The sequence below is a fragment of the Lithobates pipiens genome, unplaced genomic scaffold, assembly GCF_037356315.1.
Source record: "Lithobates pipiens isolate NorthernLeopardFrog02 unplaced genomic scaffold, aLitPip1_a1.2 Scaffold_18, whole genome shotgun sequence".
Classification (NCBI taxonomy): domain Eukaryota; kingdom Metazoa; phylum Chordata; class Amphibia; order Anura; family Ranidae; genus Lithobates; species Lithobates pipiens.
This window is the reverse complement of record NW_027507758.1, coordinates 508,713,184-508,730,486: the sequence shown is the minus strand read 5'-3', so window position 1 is coordinate 508,730,486 and position 17,303 is coordinate 508,713,184. Positions and strand designations below refer to the sequence as shown.

Below are 17,303 nucleotides of genomic sequence, written 5' to 3'. Positions count from 1 at the left end.
AAGGCAAAGTTCTATTTTTGTTGTTGTTGTTGGGAGGGGGGGTAATAATGGTTGCCAATGTACCCCAAATGTATTTCCTGGGGGAGGGAGGCTGGATATCTGGGGGGCCCTTATTATAAAGAGAGCTTGTGGATTTTGATAAGTCTCCTGCCATAAATCCCCACATTCTTCACCATAGGGGCAAGGGCCTTGTAAGGGAGACTAGGCTTGACCATCCTATTGTTTAAGGTACCTTCCCAATGTTGAAAGGCATATAGCCTTGGAAGGAAAGGTACACATTCACTGCCATTGTCTAGACAAGGAGCCTTGTCGGCCTGGTAAGGGAGAGCAATGAGCATGTGCCCCTCCTTTCTGAGCCATACTAAGCCACATGCCTTTCAACATTGGTACCTCACAATTATGGGTAGGGGCCCAGGTCTCCCTGCCTCTTGCAAGTACCTTGTACCTATGTTAAGGGGACAAGGGTCTTTGTCAGGAAGGTCATGATAATATGCAAAATGGTACTTCTGGTCAAATGTATCAAAGAAGTGAGGGAGAAGTGGCGCTATCCCCTAATAAATTGAAAAGAGAGATTTGCTGTCTAAATACTTTTATCAAAATATATTTTTTCTTTTGATTAGAAAAAATCTCTAAATGCTTTTGCATTTTTTTGCTAAATATTTTAATTTATTTTGGAGTAACCCAAAACTCACCAGGGGGTCTAACACCATCAATAAAAAATTCCTTGAAAAAAAATAAAAAAATTGCAAAAAATCCTTGAATTTATTTTCTCCATTTTTATAATTGAAGGTAGAAATATTCTGGCAAAAGCATTTAGAGATTTTTTCTAATCAAAAGAAAAAATATATTTTGGTAAAAGTATTTAGACAGCAAATCTCTCTTTTGGATTTAATAGGGGATAGCGCCACTTCTACCCCTTACTTCTTTCACACGTTTAATTCCATCCAAATGGTTGGAAATAAATGGTAGAGGCAGCTCTTAACCCTGTAGCACTTATTATCCGTAGCGCAGTCCTATTTTCTTTTTCTACTTCTGGTCAAATATCCATGCTCAGAGAGTGTGAAAGGGTGAGTGTGCATGTGCTTGAAAATGTGCTCTCTGTACCTGTCACAAATTTTGGTGCCATTACCAGTGAATCCCTGATCTGTGACTTCATACCCATTGCAAACCTAGCTTTCCCTGACCAGCTCCTTATATCTGCCTGTACTGACCTGGCTTGCTCTTGAACTGTATGCTTCTGCCTGCTTCTTACCTACTTGTCTGTCACTGACTACGACCTGCTTACAATATTGTACTTGGTCTGATTGCCAGTTGCTGACCCAGCTTGCCTGATTGCAAAAGTTCTAAGTTTTTGCACCACGGCAATTATCGGTCTACAGTCACTCAGATAACACTACTGCTTACACACCTGCCCCAGGGAACATCCTATGTGCCAGTCTACCACCTGTCTGCAATCCTGTGGTTGTCAGTCGCTGCTGCAGAGTTCTGGCTTGATATTACTATGCCCAGTCTCCTGTCATCTCTTAAAGGAAAAGTATTCAGAGCCTGGTTCAGAAAAGCCTGTCTACCTGCACCAGCAACTGAAAAAAAAAAAAACTATAAGGCGCTTGCACCATTTTGTGTCCTTGGGTTAACTTTGCCTTACCAGGGGCCCTGAACTGAATGTGTAAGAGAGGCCATTTTCATCTCTTCAGGCTCCTCAACCAGGCATGTGGCAGCCTCATACACACATCCTGACCCCAAAAGGGACGTGAGGGGTCTTGGGGAGGCTTGCCAAAATATGGAAGCTTAGCAATCCATGTTTTCCAGGGTAGTAACCCCCTTGCTACTTTTTGGAGACCCCATTACCTATTAGCCCAGAAAATGGCCATTTTATTTTTACAGATTCAGCTCTGATTGATTTCAATAGGGCTCGGGTTCAGCATCCCAAAATCGCAGAACACCAGCAGAACCAAACTCAGGGCAGTTTGGCTCATCACTACTAATGAACAATTTGAATAAGATAAAAAAAATACCAATTGCTTCACAGCGCCCCCCCCCCCCCCATAAAACCACTGGCAATAAGCCCCGGGAATAACCACTACTAAGAACCGGCAATAACCCCCAGCAAGTTTCGGGGGAAGCAGTAATCACTAGCAATAATAACCCCATCAAAATACCTCTTGCAAACTAGTTATTTCCCTAAGATACTAAAAATAGTTAAATACTTCAACTGGATCCCTCTGGTGACAACTGGTATACAAGTTTTTAAATATACTAAGTCGGTAATTTCATTGCTGTTCTCATTGGTCAGGTTCTGCCTAGTTATGTATTCTTCATATGGTGTTTCAATTTTTCATGCTCCAACTATCTATCTTGTTAATGTTGCCTTTTATGCAGTTGATGGCAACTGTGTGCATAATATTTCTCTTGAGGCATGACATTGCCATCTCCAAATAAAATAAAATTAATAAGACCTTTATTTTATTATATAAAAATGCAAATTCCTCTATTAGACTTTGCTCTTGTCAGCCTGGTGGTATTGCCCTAAATAGGAATAAATTTGAAATAAACAAACACACTTTACTGTTTGGTATTAGGTGTCCTTGACATAATAAGCCAGAAAACTACAAAACGTTCAGTTTGAAGTGCAAATGGGAAATGGATGATTAAATTAAAGTTAAATATTTATGCACTGTGCACTATCTGTTTATTGCAGGAACTCATCCCTTGTTCAATTTCATAGTGCCCTAATTTCAATGATTATTTTTCTAACATTTGTAGCATCTGTTGCACATTACTTGGCCTGCCACATACTTTACATTGATTATAGCTGATTTTCTGACCAGATTGCTTACCTTCATCTCAATTTGTTTTGTGTCAGAATTGTGAAAAAGCAGCTTTACACGAGTTTTTCCATCGTCCGAAGAGCCTTTCAACTGGGAAAACTTAAACCGCCAAATAATATTCTGCAATAAAAAAACAAAGCAATATACTTTCAAATATAGCATTATTATGTCTGGGCAAATTGGTATTTACTTCCAACAGAACCCTGTCAGTGCTTTGAACCGTGTAACTGCCGACACTATCTACAGTATATAACATTACCTCTGCTAGAACACAGCTTGATTAAAGTAATAGCTAACAAGCTACTTGTATAATAATAATAACTCTTGACATTCACTCTTAAAAAGGACCTGTGCCCATTTCATGCACACTTAAGTAGTTATAAATACCAAATAAAACAGTAAAAAGACTTTAAAACAAACCCTCATTGGTCTTGGTATCTACAAACATTGTGAGGAAATTAATTTTCACAACATAGGCAGTCATTTTTCTGTGAGAACAGAATATTGGCAGTTTACCAGCCCTCCAATCTAAATGTACAACAGGTGTTACCAAGCTGTTGGAAACTAACAGAAAATAGACAACTGTGTAGAGAATAAATAATGTCAACTTGTTGTATAGCTCTTTTTCTGCTTGTCAAGAATATGTAAATAGTTCAATGTCCGGATTCTGGGCACATGTGCACTTTACGTGGGTATATCTGTCATCTTGTGACAATAAAACAGTGGATAGATAAACATAAAATAAATAAAATGTAATAAAAAGTTCATAAAAATAATACCTGATAATCGACACTTTATTTTCCACAGGTTTATACCACTTTTAAAACAATATAGGGGCATTATTTATTTTAAAACTTAACATAGGTCATTCGTGTGCACAGCCTATTGCATTAGGGTGTGCCCCCCAGAGCACAAACACACATGCATATATATCAGCAGAGCAGTGAATGGTGTCAGTAGAGCAAATATTTGTGTCAGTAGTTTTTTATAATTTATTGTTTTTTAAATATTTGTTACAGTATTTTTTATAATTAATTTCAATATTATTTTTTATTACTTTCTTACAATTTTTTTTAGGAGCCCCGTTATGGGGCTTTGATGAAATATCAAGGATCTAAACAGACCCCTTATGTCTCACTTTTGAGACAGAGAAAGAAACTGAAGACTGAGATTTCCAGTCCCTTTCTCTGCAGCCTGCAGTAAACATAGTTTACTATGCTTCAGTTAAGAATGAAGACAGGAGCGATCGTTACAGATCACTCACTGTGTTTGTTAAGAAAAAGATATGGGCCTGTTAATTAAATATTTACCAGCCACTTCTGCACTCCTAAGAGGAGGGAAGCTGTCAGCACTGCAAAATGGAGACAGGAAGCAGGGGGGATCTGAATGTATAAACACACAACGGTTTAACAGTTTCCACTAATATAATAGTTTCCTTATCATTTTTCTTCTGTCTTTTGTAGATTGCCCTTCTTATCACCTCGTGTCTCATTTTCAGGTATAAGTCAAATATTTTCATCATATTTTTCGCCAATCATTTTATCTGTATGGCTTTATGTGTTTGACCATACATTGCTGGCTTTCCCTATATTGGCTATGAATAAATATGGCCCTGGATATATGTGTTGCACTTTGGGGTTTTCTGCTAGGATCCAAACTGAATATTCTTGTGGTTAATGTAAGATATGATAAGATCTAACAAGGAAAGAAACATGGGTTGTGACTTACCATAAAAGGAATCTTACTGCAAAATGATTTTAAAAAGCGCAGTAAAAGGAAATGTATGCAGAATCGGGTAAAATGTGGCATATACAGTATCAGCTGAATTCTGATGACATAAAAGAGGCTAAAAATCTATTTCTAAAAGAGATTCAATATATCCTTATTTTAATAATTTAATATTAATAGAAAGCTGAGGATTTTTATCCTTAAATTTATTTCACTGGAAACATGTGCATTACAATAATGCTAATATAAGCTAAAATTGTATTTATTTTAATATGTATTTATATAATTTTACACATCTCCATTTCAGGATTTTTGAAGGCTAATGACTTGATATCATTTTTGCAATCTAATGTGCCGAAAAACTCTAAGGAAATCATTACAAGTAGGACACAATTTATCAAACAAGTTTTCATCACAACCAATATTATGTTCCTTCTTTCTGTCTTCAGAGTACAAAGTATAAGAGACTTTTGATTCAGTCTTTGTGGATAGCTAAAAATACGATACAGTTTAAAGAATTACTGCAGAAGGTGTATTATATGCAGATCTCAATTTAAATTCGGTCAAACTAATTTATTGGACAAAAAAGATTACAATAAAATATACCATTCCTGAAAAATGTAATTGCATAGCTATTCATCATCTAGTTCTGTATAGTCTTCCTTCCTTTAATTATATGAAAAGTCTCTCCCCTTTGAAGGAAATGTTTCATCCTTACAGAACAATGCAAATACATAGAAACACCTCTTAATGCTCTTATATATTCCATCAAGTGCCACGTTATTAAATGATATCACATTTCAGGTAGTGGAATTGCTTCAAATGTGTCAAAAGCTGAATGGAAAGATACGTAGGTGAGTGTAAAGATATATTTAAAAAAGGATTGGGGAGTAGGGATATTATTCTCGGGCCAAACTTTAACTGTTCGGTCGTTCAACAAACAGCTGAACAAACAGGTAGTTCAACTATTTGTTCGCCCCCTCACCCCCCTGAACCGACCACAATGCATTGTGGTGCTGAACAGTACATTGCAAGCCCTGATTGCCTGAAACAGGGTAAACTTCAGCCAATCAGGGCTCAGAGCACTGTCAGAGTAATGATTGGACACTGTCATCATGACTTTATCCAATCATGGCTCATTCCTGCTCCACAGTGTAAAAGTATTCTTTCAATAGCAGCCATTTTCAGTTTGATTTTGTTGTGGAGAGAGCTAGAACAGGGCTCTTTTCAGTGCTATTAGTAAGTTAGTGTTCTATACTGTGCTATTTTGCTTCAATTGTCAGTGTAGAATATCTGTTTAGTGTCAGTCTAGGGATAATGGGGGTTATTTATGAAAGGCAAATCCACTTTGTACTACAAGTGCAAAGTGCACTTGAAATTGCATTGAAAGTGCACTTGGAAGTGCAGTCGCTGTAGATCCGAGGGGGACATGCAAGGAAATTTCAGATATACCCCTCATTTCAGATATACCCCTCAGATTTACAGTGACTGCACTTCCAAGTACACATTCAGTGCAATTTCAAGTGCACTTTGCACTTGTAGTTTCCACTTGTAGTGAAATGTGGATTTGCCTTTTGTAAATAACCCCCGTGTGAGTGTAGTCAGGAGGACCATCATTCAGCTTTGCATAGTGTGTAGCTAGAGTAGGGACAGCTCAAATATTTTCACTGTAGTGTAGTGAGACCAAGTCATTCATACATACATTAGTGTGGAGTAGGGACAGCACATATAGTTTCAGTGTAGTATAGTGAGACCGTGTAAGTAATCTTGATATGTATAGCTAGAGTAGGGACAGTTCCGACTTCTGTGTGCGTTACTGCCAGTTTAATGCCACATCATTTTGTGTGCAATACTGCCAGTTTAACGCCATATCGCTTTGCATGCGTTACTGCCAGTTTAACACCATATAGTTCTGTGTGTGTTACTGCCAGTTTAACGGCATATAGTTTTGCATGCGTTACTACCAGTTTAACGCCATATAGTTCTGTGTGCATTACTGCCAGTTTAACACCATATAGTTTTGTGCGTTACTGCCAGTTTAACCTCCCTGGCAGTATGATTATTTCTGATTTTTGATACTTAAAGTGGTACAATGTTTTGCATGGAATTTTGGCATTTTATATTGTAGGCCTGTAATTCTTAGGAATAACACACTTAAATCTGTCCAAACAAGAGTCTAGTAGACATCCTGGGTATGATAACGTTTGAAACACTAAATCATAAATTATAATATAATAAATAACTATAAATAATTATAACAAATAATAATATAATACCAATACAAATTATTCAATAATGTAATCAAATCAAAAACACTGAAATTTGCTAAGTTACAGAATTGTTGCTGTCATTACTTTCGGTGTTTGATGAAGGATTTCCCCACAAATCACTATCGCTCAATTCTGCAAGTGATTCTAATTTATTATCGCTGTTTTCTAGCTGGTCTAAAACCGCTTGGAACATAAAGGGACACTTTTTGGATGCTATGGGCAATCTCCAGTTTCCAGGCAGAAAGAACAGAATATTTATAATATAAAATTGCATTCAGGGCACTGGACATGCCACTAGGGACAAAAGGGATGTGAAATCATTTTATACAGTAATGTAATCTGTAAGATTACAGTGTACTGTATGTGTTTTTTACTTTTTGAATTTGGCACTGTGCTCCTTCCTCATGCATCGAAACTCTCGCAGGGAACTGAGCTCAGCACTGTGATAGATCCGGTGGAGGACACGGCTTGCGCACACAGCAGGGATACATTGCGGGATCCTGGGGACAAGGTAAGTAACTTTGCCTGGATTCTGCGATGCGATCCCGAGTGTAGCTTGGGGTTACCGCTTTTGGTACTGAAAATTCACCCCAAGCCACACTCAGGAATACCGATAAGGCGGTTCACGCCATTTACTTCTGTGTGCGTTACTGCCAGTTTAACGCCATACAGTTTTGTGTGCGTTATTGCCAGTTTAGCACCATATCTTTTGGGTACATTACTGCCAGTTTAACGCCTTATAGTTTTGTGCGTTACTGCCAGTTTAATGCCTTTTACTTTTGTGTGCGTTACTGCCAGTTTAATGCCATATAGTTTTGCGTGCGTTACTGCCAGTTTAACATCATTTTGTTTTGTGTCTGTTACTGGCAGTTTAACACCATATCGTTTTGCGTGCATTACTACCAGTTTAACATCATGTAGTTTTGTGTGCGTTACTGCCAGCTAAATGCCATAGTTCAGTGCGCATTACTACCAGTTTAACGCCATATAGTTTTGTGCATTACTGCCAGTTTAACACCATTTATTTTTGTGTGTGTTACTGCCAGTTTAATGCCATATAATTTTGCATGCGTTACTGCCCGTTTAACACCATATCGTTTTGTGTACGTTACTGCCAGTTTTACACCATATAGTTATGTGTGTGTTACTGCCAGTTTAACATCATGTAGTTTTGCGTGCATTACTGCCAGTTTAACGTCATATAGTTCTGTGTGCATTACTGCCAGTTTAACGCCATATAGTTTTGCATGCGTTACTGCCAGTTTAACGCCATATTGTTTTGTGTGCATTGCTGACCATTTAACGCCATATCATTTTGCGTCCGTTACTGCCAGTTTAATGCCATATCGTTTGGGGGCATTACTGCCAGTTTAACGCCAAATCATTTTGCGTGCATTACTGCCAGTTTAATGTCATATAGTTCTGTGTGTCACTGTACGTTTGGTGCATTATATTGCAGTATATTATAGTGTATCCATGGAGTGTGTCTGTGTAGCTTGAGAACTCAAATTAAAGTGAACCAAACACCTCTCTACATTGATTAAAGTGCATCTACCTACAGATTTCAACTTCTTATTTACATTTGCTTATAAGCACTGCCCCCTCCATCCCAATAATGTCTGGGAGGACAACAAGGAAACGTTCCCTTTGCACTGTAAGGGGGCCAGCAACTAATGTGTCCACAGGCAAAGGTGGACGTGGTGGTCACTCCTCAGGCATGTGTTGGATGAGATATCCTTGGTATTCCTAGACCTAGAACTGCGAGCTGACGAAGAAGGACAGATTTATTCCAAAACTCATTTCAAACCAAGTTCTGGGAATTCATACCTTCATGCCTATAGCCACCACCACCCAAGATGGATCCGAAACGTCCCTTTTGGTCAATTCTGCAGACTCAAGCGAACTTGCACTCTCAAACAAGACTATGAGACACAGAGCCTCATCCTTAAAAACAAATTTCGAGAAAAGGGATACAAGGAGAAGTACATCGATGAAGCCTACTCAAAGTATTTGTTATTGTACGACAAGACTGGCGAAGAAGTACAGACAACTACATCCCATAATTACAAACATCCTCAGATGAGTTTCTGTACTAGGTTCAACAATAGGGCTCCAGCAATACAGAGGATCCTTAAGAAAAACTGGAGGATACTTGAATCTGATCCTATCATGAAAACTAGCCTCCCCCCATGCCCGAATGTAGTCTTCAGGAGACCAAAAGATCTAAGGAGCATTATTGCCCCAAGTAGGGTGAAGAAGACCAAAACTAGAGGCCTAAACAGTATCTGGACTACAATATTTGATCAAAAGGGCAGCTACAAATGCGGGAGCACAAATTGTGCCAATTGTACGTATATGTGCCATAGGAAAAGAGACGTAATAGGCACTGATAACAAAGTCCACAAGATTAAGCAGTTTATTAATTGTGGGACCACTTATGTCATCTATGGCATTCTGTGCCCCTGTGGCCTCCTCTATGTTGGCCGTACTTCACGACAAATGCGAACAAGAATGAACGAACATAGAAGTAGCATTCAGACAGAGAAGGATAAGTATTCCTTACCAAGACATTTTAAAGAGACTCACGCCAGTAATGTGGATGGCATGAAGGTTTTCGGGATTGAGGCTATGCCAAACGATGTGGATAACGGTAAAAAACATCAGCTACTCTGCAATAGAGAGGCCTACTGGATATTCTGTCTAGGAACTATGGCCCCCAAAGGCCTTAATGAAGAAATTGAATTGCACAACCTGCTGTAAAATGGATAGCCCTCGCTAGCTGGGTGGGTGGGTAAGGCCCTATGTAGTTTAGGCAACTGTATAATTTAATACAATTTAATTTAATTTTAGTTTTAATTTCATTTTCAATTTATTCTATTTTATTTTATTTATTTAATTGTTTTTATTCTAATCAAATTCAATTTAATCCCTTTAACCTTATCTTGGCTACATGTGGCCCATTTGATCGGCTCTTGAGGGCAATATATTCCCGTTGAGGCAGCATCCATACTTAAATGATGGTAGACCCAGTTTTAGGTATAAGACCTGGTTACTCATTATGTATATGTATATATGTGTTTTATATATGGCATATTATGTATGTTCACTACATTACTATATGCTATATATTTATATGTATATATATATATTTTAAATATATCCTTTTTTTATTTTTAGATATATATACATATACGGTACTTTTAATCCATCGTTTTTATCAACTATGCGATTAACTAGTTCTAATGCATTTCTCTCTTTTTTGTGTTTAATTAATTATTGATAGATTTTTTAATGCAAATTGAATAAATTTTTATGAATGAATGAAAAAAATTCCTTTTTTGCAACTCTTAATTCTAACATATATATATATTCTTTATTTTTTGTATTTCTTACAAATGCCTTGTCATTTGTTCCCACTCTATAATTGTAGTACATTCACTAGGGCGTATGGCTTCTCGCTGGAGAGTAGGTGTGGCCTTTGGTAATTCCCTGTAACACCCCCCTCCCCCCTCCCTTTTTGTTTCCCCCCCCACTTTTACATATATATTTTTTTACTATTTTTTATTTCTATTTTATTATTAATATTATTAGTAATCTCCTTCGCTGTCCCAGCAAGGAGGTTAGCGCTCGCACGGGAGGTTGGATTGTGGGCGGGTTCCTCTGCGCCTGTGTTTCCGGGTCCTGGTTCCAGCTTGCGCTTCAGGGGTCTGGCTAGACGCCGAAGCGTGAGTGGACCAGGTCACGCCAATGGACGCCCGTGCTCGGACTTCCACTTTGTGCGCCTGAGCGGAAGTACTCACGCTGGGACGCCCGGATGTTGCGGATGGAACGCATATCCGTCCGCACTTCCTGTCACATGGGACCAAGTGCGCTCCAGTCAGCGTGAGCGGAAGTGCCCATGCTGGTGCGCCCGGAATTTGCGGGTGGAACGCATATCCACCCGCACTTCCTGCTACAAGAAACCAGGTGCGCTCCAGCCAGCAGATAGCGTTCCACGAGGACATCACCTTTGCACACATACAGGTTGTGTACAGCACTAAATGTATTTCAATAAAATAAAATAAAATGAAATTCGGTGTAGCACCTTCCCCCTCGAGTGTACCACTAAGATCATCAGTAATTTCTATGTGGCAGATATTAACACAAAAAATCTCTATCGTATGTGGCGGTTAGTATTATTCTATTGAACAGGAGTACATATGTATATCCACACACGTGTGCATGAGCACACGCGTGCGTTTCCGCATAAGATGCGACACTTGTAGTCGCCTCTCTCCCTCCCTTTTTTTTTTTTTTGGGGGGGTGGAGCTTTCTGACCTGTCTGACCTGGGGTGGAGTTTTCTGACCTTTTCTACCTCATGGGCTTAGAGGCCTGTTTATATATATTTACTGTCAGCCTCCAGCGAGAGACCATAGCCCTCTTTGGCTCTGAAGAAAGGGGGTCACTCCCGAAACGCGTTAGCCATTTCCGTAGAGGTACTCATCAAATTCCTCGGACATCTGGTCTGGAGTCGCCAAACGTTTGGTGCGATGGATTTATTTGTATTGATTTTGCCTGTGATCAATACTCGTTTGTGAGTAGCCATTTTGCTATTTGATTCAATTTTAAATAAAGCTGTTTTATGGCAATGCACTAGGTCAGTGCGCCTTCCCCTTCTTTGTATTCTCTCTTTTTAGTATTTGAACACCCAATGTTCTAAAGGAGGGCTGCAAGACGTAGTGACTACACCATTTCAAACTGTTTATATCACATTTAAAGACCAAGAAACCAGAGCGCAGGAGAATTTGCTGTTTTTGCACTCCTCAGGCAGGGCATCATATCCTCTGTTTAGCGAGTTTAGTGTGCTATCCAGACACATCATGCAGAGGAGGTGGTGGACTGGCTTACTAAACCTTCCTCATCCTCACTCATGCAAGCAGAGACAAGTGTGCAGTCCCCTGCAGTTGCCAGAATGGATAAACCTGCCTCTTTTTCCACATCTATTTCTGCCATAGCCCCAACAACAGCCATTGAGGAGTCAGCTGTTATGTGAGCACAGCATCAGCCACTTGTGCCTTGATTATGCCCAGCCATTACTGGATTCAGATGTTGGTTCTGAGGTTGAGGAACATGAGCCTAGAAAGAGGGAGGAACACTGGTAGACAAATTGGTATTCATCATGTTCCCCAAGCCGCAGCATATTGCCAAGTTGTCTCCAGTGGTAATGGTGCCACATAGAGCAGAGGAGGAAACTGAGGGGAGGCGGCACAACCAAGGAAGCTGACATCAAGAAAGAGTAGAGAGCAGCCCCTCTATTCCATCACGTTCTGCAGCCGTTATCTCCTGGCCCACTCCCCAAAGCTCACCTGTCTGGGCCTTTTTCAGCACATCTGCAGTAGATCACACTGTTGCTATCTGCAAACTGTCTCTCAGGCACATCAAATGTGGCAAAAACACCAACCATTTGGGTACCACATGCCTAACAAGGCATTTAACGTCCAACCACTTTGGCAAGAGCACCTAAAAGCTACACAAAAGGGGCACAAATCACCTCCTTCTCCTTGCCCACTTCATTCTGCCCCTGCTATACCTAGTCATTACCTTTCAGCAGCCTCCACTGACAGGGATGATGGTATAACACAGGGTGTCCCAGGTCCTAGCAGCACATCTGCCAGAAGCAAACCACCAGCTGTAGACTATAGTCAGCACATTTCTCTGAGTCAGGCTAAAAGGTGCCATGCAGTGCTTCAGCTGGTGTGTTTAGGGGACAGGAATCACACCTAAGCAGAGATTCTTGCAACTCTGCAGGGATAGGCCCAGAGGTGGTTCACACCACGCCAGCTGGAGCCAGGAATGGTGGTGACCGATAATGGCTAAAACCTCCTGACAGCCCGTAGACAGGGAAAGTTAACACATGTACCTTGCCTGGCACATGTCCTCAATTTGGTGGCGCAGCATTTCCTAAGTACATACCCAGGGTTGCAAGATGTACTAAAACAGGACAGAAGCCAGTGCTTCTGGCCTGTGCTCGATTAGCTGAAATTAAGCGAGAATTCCACCTGCTCGTAAACCGCCTGATTTGTGACATTTGGCAATGCTGCAATGGCTATACATGCAGCAGTGGGTCATCAATGAGTACCTGTGCCAGTACAGTATTTTTATGCTTTCACTTTAAAAATCAAAATATCACTGCTCATTTAAAAATACATTTTTTTACAAACTTTTTTTTATTGATACATGTCCCCCAGGCAGGACCTGGACCCCTATAACCATTATATGCCCAATTACTTGCATATAAGCCTTCAAAATGGGCACTTTTGATTTTTTTTTTATTTCGGGTCCCATTGACTTTAATGGTGCTCTTTATTTGTGTCCAAACTTTCGCGGTGTTCGGAAGTTCTGGTGCGAACCGAACAAGGGTGTGTTCGGCCCATTCCTATTGTGGAGGATACTCCAGTCCCACAGAGCAGGATTGAGACTGCCAACATATAATCTCTGGGAGTGTTCACTGGTGCCTGTAATGGTGGGCTTCATACTTGTGTGTCAAAGTCTTTAAGAGTGCAGCTTGGGATAATCTTGCTGGTGGCAACAGATAGCTAGACAGACTATCGGGTTGATTTACTAAAGGCAAATAGACTGTGCACTTTGCAAAGTGCATTTGCACTCTGCAAGTGCAGTTGCTCCAGAGCTTATTAAATGGGCAAAAGCTTTGCTGACTTCCATTATCCAATCATGTGCAAGAAAATTGCAGTTTTTTATTTCCTTGCGCATGATTGAGTATTTTTTGCAAAGTGAAGCCTTACCTCATTTACTAAGTTTTGGAGCAACTGCACTTGCAGAGTGCAACTACACTTTGCAAAGTGCATGGTCCTTTTGCCTTTAGTAAATCAACCCCTAAGTGTCATATCCACTCAGGTCATTGCCAAACATGGTTGGGGGGTGTTTCCATGTTATTGCTTGCAGAACATTAAAGCTGGGCAACACAACCTAAATGGATACTAAACACAGGGAGGGCAGTCAGAGGTAGAAGCAAAAAAGGCTTGCAGCCAAGACCAATCCAAAAAAAGTCATACCAATGAACAAACACAACTTTAATGTGTCCAAAATGTCTAATAAACAAAGGACCTTGCCCAATCAAAATATGTGGCAAACAGGGACGTGCGTTGATGGCAGTGGCTGGTGAGGCCCTGGTTAGTATCAGAGCCAGATACACACAGGTTACATACGCCGCAAACGTTAGAGCGAGAGCAATAATTCTAGCACTAGACCTCCTCTCTAACTCTAAACATGTAACCTGTAAAAACATTTAAAGCATCACCTTTGCAGATTTTTAAGTACTGAAGTTTGGTACCATTCCATGAGTGTGCACAATTTTAAAGCATGACATGTTAGGTATCTACTTACTGTACTTGGCGTAACATCATCTTTCACATTATACAAAAAACATTTTTTTAAACGCATTTGAAAAAGTGCTGCGCAAATACCGTGTAACATAAAAACTTGCAATGGCCACCATTTCATTCCCTAGGGTGTCTGCTAAAACAATATATATATATATATATATATATATATATATATATATATATATATATATAAAATATTTGGGGGTTCTGAGTAATTTCCTAGCAAAAAAAATATGATTTTTACATGTAGGAGAGAAGTATCAGAATGGGCCTGGGAGGTAAGGGGTTACTTACTATAAGTAATATACAAATAATTATTATATATTGGTTTAAGGTCATTTACAATATTTTCAAAAACTGTACTCAAACAGGTAGCATAGACAGAAAAATTACTGAAGTTTGAAATTATAACTTCAAACCAGTAATTTCACAGTAAATAGATAATAATTTATTATTTATCTTATAACATATATAGCATAATAATATATAATTTAGCTTTATTGTAACAGTACATTTTCAACAGTAGCAGATTCTCATTCTCCCTCTTAACTGTGTGGAAAAAACATGGAATTGTGGGTAAATCTTATAAACATAAACACGTTATTTCCTTCTAGTTAAGAGGGTTGGACTGGAAGGGAGTATTTTTCTTTTAGACACATGCCCCTTCTATGACATTGCAGTGAGAGGCGTGCCTCCACTGCAGCATTTTTATTGGACTAGTGGGGGCTAATGGTACTTTACTATTGGCCCAAGATTCCAAATTGTCCACTGAGCTCAGTGCTTCTGACAAGAAGCGAGGAAAGGCACTGTGAGCTCAACCTTTCAGTCTCCTGCAAACAGAGTGTTCCAGCTTGTATTTAAAGTGGCCACTCTGTATGTAGCTTCTGACAGGCTGCGCAAGGAGCCCTGTATCTCTGGAACCATAGGTCATACATTTTTACGATTGGTAGGACTAAGGCTATCTACCCCCAAATTTGGGGATCTCTGTGACCTCAGGTCGCCGAGCTACGACAAAATTTTTTTTTAAATGTTCATGGCTCTGCCTCACCTTCCTTCCCTGACTGCACATCCCTGGTGCCAAAGCCTACTGACAGGTACTTACCAACATGCTTTCAGCCCCTATTCACACCAGTGCTACTTGTCATGCAGTTTGACAGTTCCAAATTGGATGACAAGTCGTACCCTATTGTCGGCAATAGAACCATTCGAATTTGTGCGACTCCGACCTTGCAGTGCCTCACCGATTTTGAGAAAAAAAATCCTGCACATTTTTTTGTGATTTCAGGTGAAACTTTCATAGACATCTATGCATGAATTCACCCAGATGCCAGGCACAGTGCACCTAAAATTGCACTGACCTACGGCTTTGAAATCATGCTACATCAAGTGAAGTAGCAAGATTTCAGTCACATTCAGTGTGAACCAGGACTCAGGCAGAAAGGATGCCTTTTTTTCACACAGGGGATTCTTATACAGGCATGTGGCTAGAAGTCTGCAAGATGGGCCTAGAAAGTGACACACTGAGGGCCAAGCATAATATGAGTTGAAGCCCATCTAGCTGAATGTAAGCCCTACATTTACATTTCTGACAGTGGGCTTATAGCAGGGGTCTCAAACTAGCTATTGTGAAATTACAAGTCCCATGAGGCATTGCAAAATTATCTCCTCTGAAAAAATGGTGTTGCCTTGTTTTGTGCCATGCTATTACTATATGTTCAAATTGCCCTGCAACAAATCTTCAGCTAGGTAAAACTGTTCCTTCGTGTATCTTCAGTTGTATATTTGGCAATCTGAGTGGATATCTAAATATATTGGACTTATTTTTGGAAAAATAAATCAATACTGTCCACAGAGTCCAGTGATAAGGGTGCTTTAAATCTGAAATGTATTCAAAATCCTCCCTTTCTCTTTACAGTGATTAACGTCTGACACTGCATGGCTTAACTGCTTGTGTGGACATCCCCTCCAGACTCTCCAACTACATCCTCCTCCTCTTCTGACAACTATAGAGTAGTCTGGCTAAGTAATAATAACAGCATCTGAATGGGGGCTCACTGAGGTGTATGGGAACTTGTGGAAGATGGTGGTAACTCCATGTAGAAATAAGTGCATGTCATTGTTTTATTTTATCCTTTAAATACCTACGGTATATTAGCCAGTTCCCCCCACCCCCTTTCAAAACAAACCATACTCTTACCCCCTCTAACTAATCCCTATAGGCTGTAACGAGGTACTCTCTAAATTCAGAAGATCGCAATGACATGATTATGTCAGGATGAGGGGACCAGTCGGTACAGGCACAGGCTGCAAAGCTATCTCAATGGCCTCTATGGACCCTGCTGTGGTCTTGATGATGTCAGGACTAGTGCCCGATGTTTGAGTCGAAAGTAAGTTTGAATGTAGACCAAGTCATATCAGCACGTGCTGTTTTAACTAGTGCCAGGTCAGGCGCTTTAATATGTGAGTGCAATGTATTTTGTTACTGCTTTTTAAACTTTCAAATAAATACACTATGAAACTTTTTATCCATGTCTCTTGTGGAGTCTCCTACCATAGCCATATATCAAAGGGGCCATTGGAGTGAAGTGGTGCTGTCAGTGGAATCAATTGGTATTCCAAATGTGCATTTTGACCATCCTGTAAAAAGGGGTCAGACATCTCTGGTGAGTTGGCATCTTCCCATTGAGCACTCGTGGTGGAAGAACTTGAAGTTTTGATTCAGAGCTATTTGTTTTGGAATATACTTCATCTGTTCTAGCTTATATTTGTTTTTTTATGGACATGTTCTTGGTTATGAAAACTATTAAGGTATTCCCAAATCAAAAGCCATGGCTTGATGGTAAAGAGAGGGCTCAGCTTAGAGCAAGAGATGTGGCCTTTAGGCTGGGTTCACATCATTGCAAATTGGATGTGGGTTCCTGCACATCCAATTCGCAATAGCAGGAGATTTTGACCGGCTCTCTATGGAGCTGGTTAAAATATCTCCGCAGTGGGTGCAGTGCGTTTTGAAAAAAAATGCTGTGTGTCTTTTGGTCTCTCTCTGTCTCTCTCTCTCGCTCTCTCTCTCACTCATTTTAGTAAATCCCACCTATAT

General features: G+C 39.9%; 1 protein-coding gene across 2 annotated transcripts in view; it reads right to left on the bottom strand.

Moving 5' to 3' along the window:
• Positions 1–17,303, bottom strand: part of SNTG2 (syntrophin gamma 2) — a 787,936-nt gene that overhangs the window by 22,285 nt on the left and 748,348 nt on the right. For both annotated transcript variants that reach the window (XM_077488701.1, XM_077488702.1), the window contains exon 16: positions 2,838–2,948. In XM_077488701.1, the coding sequence (XP_077344827.1) occupies positions 2,838–2,948 (111 nt within the window). The remainder of the gene's footprint in view (positions 1–2,837; positions 2,949–17,303) is intronic.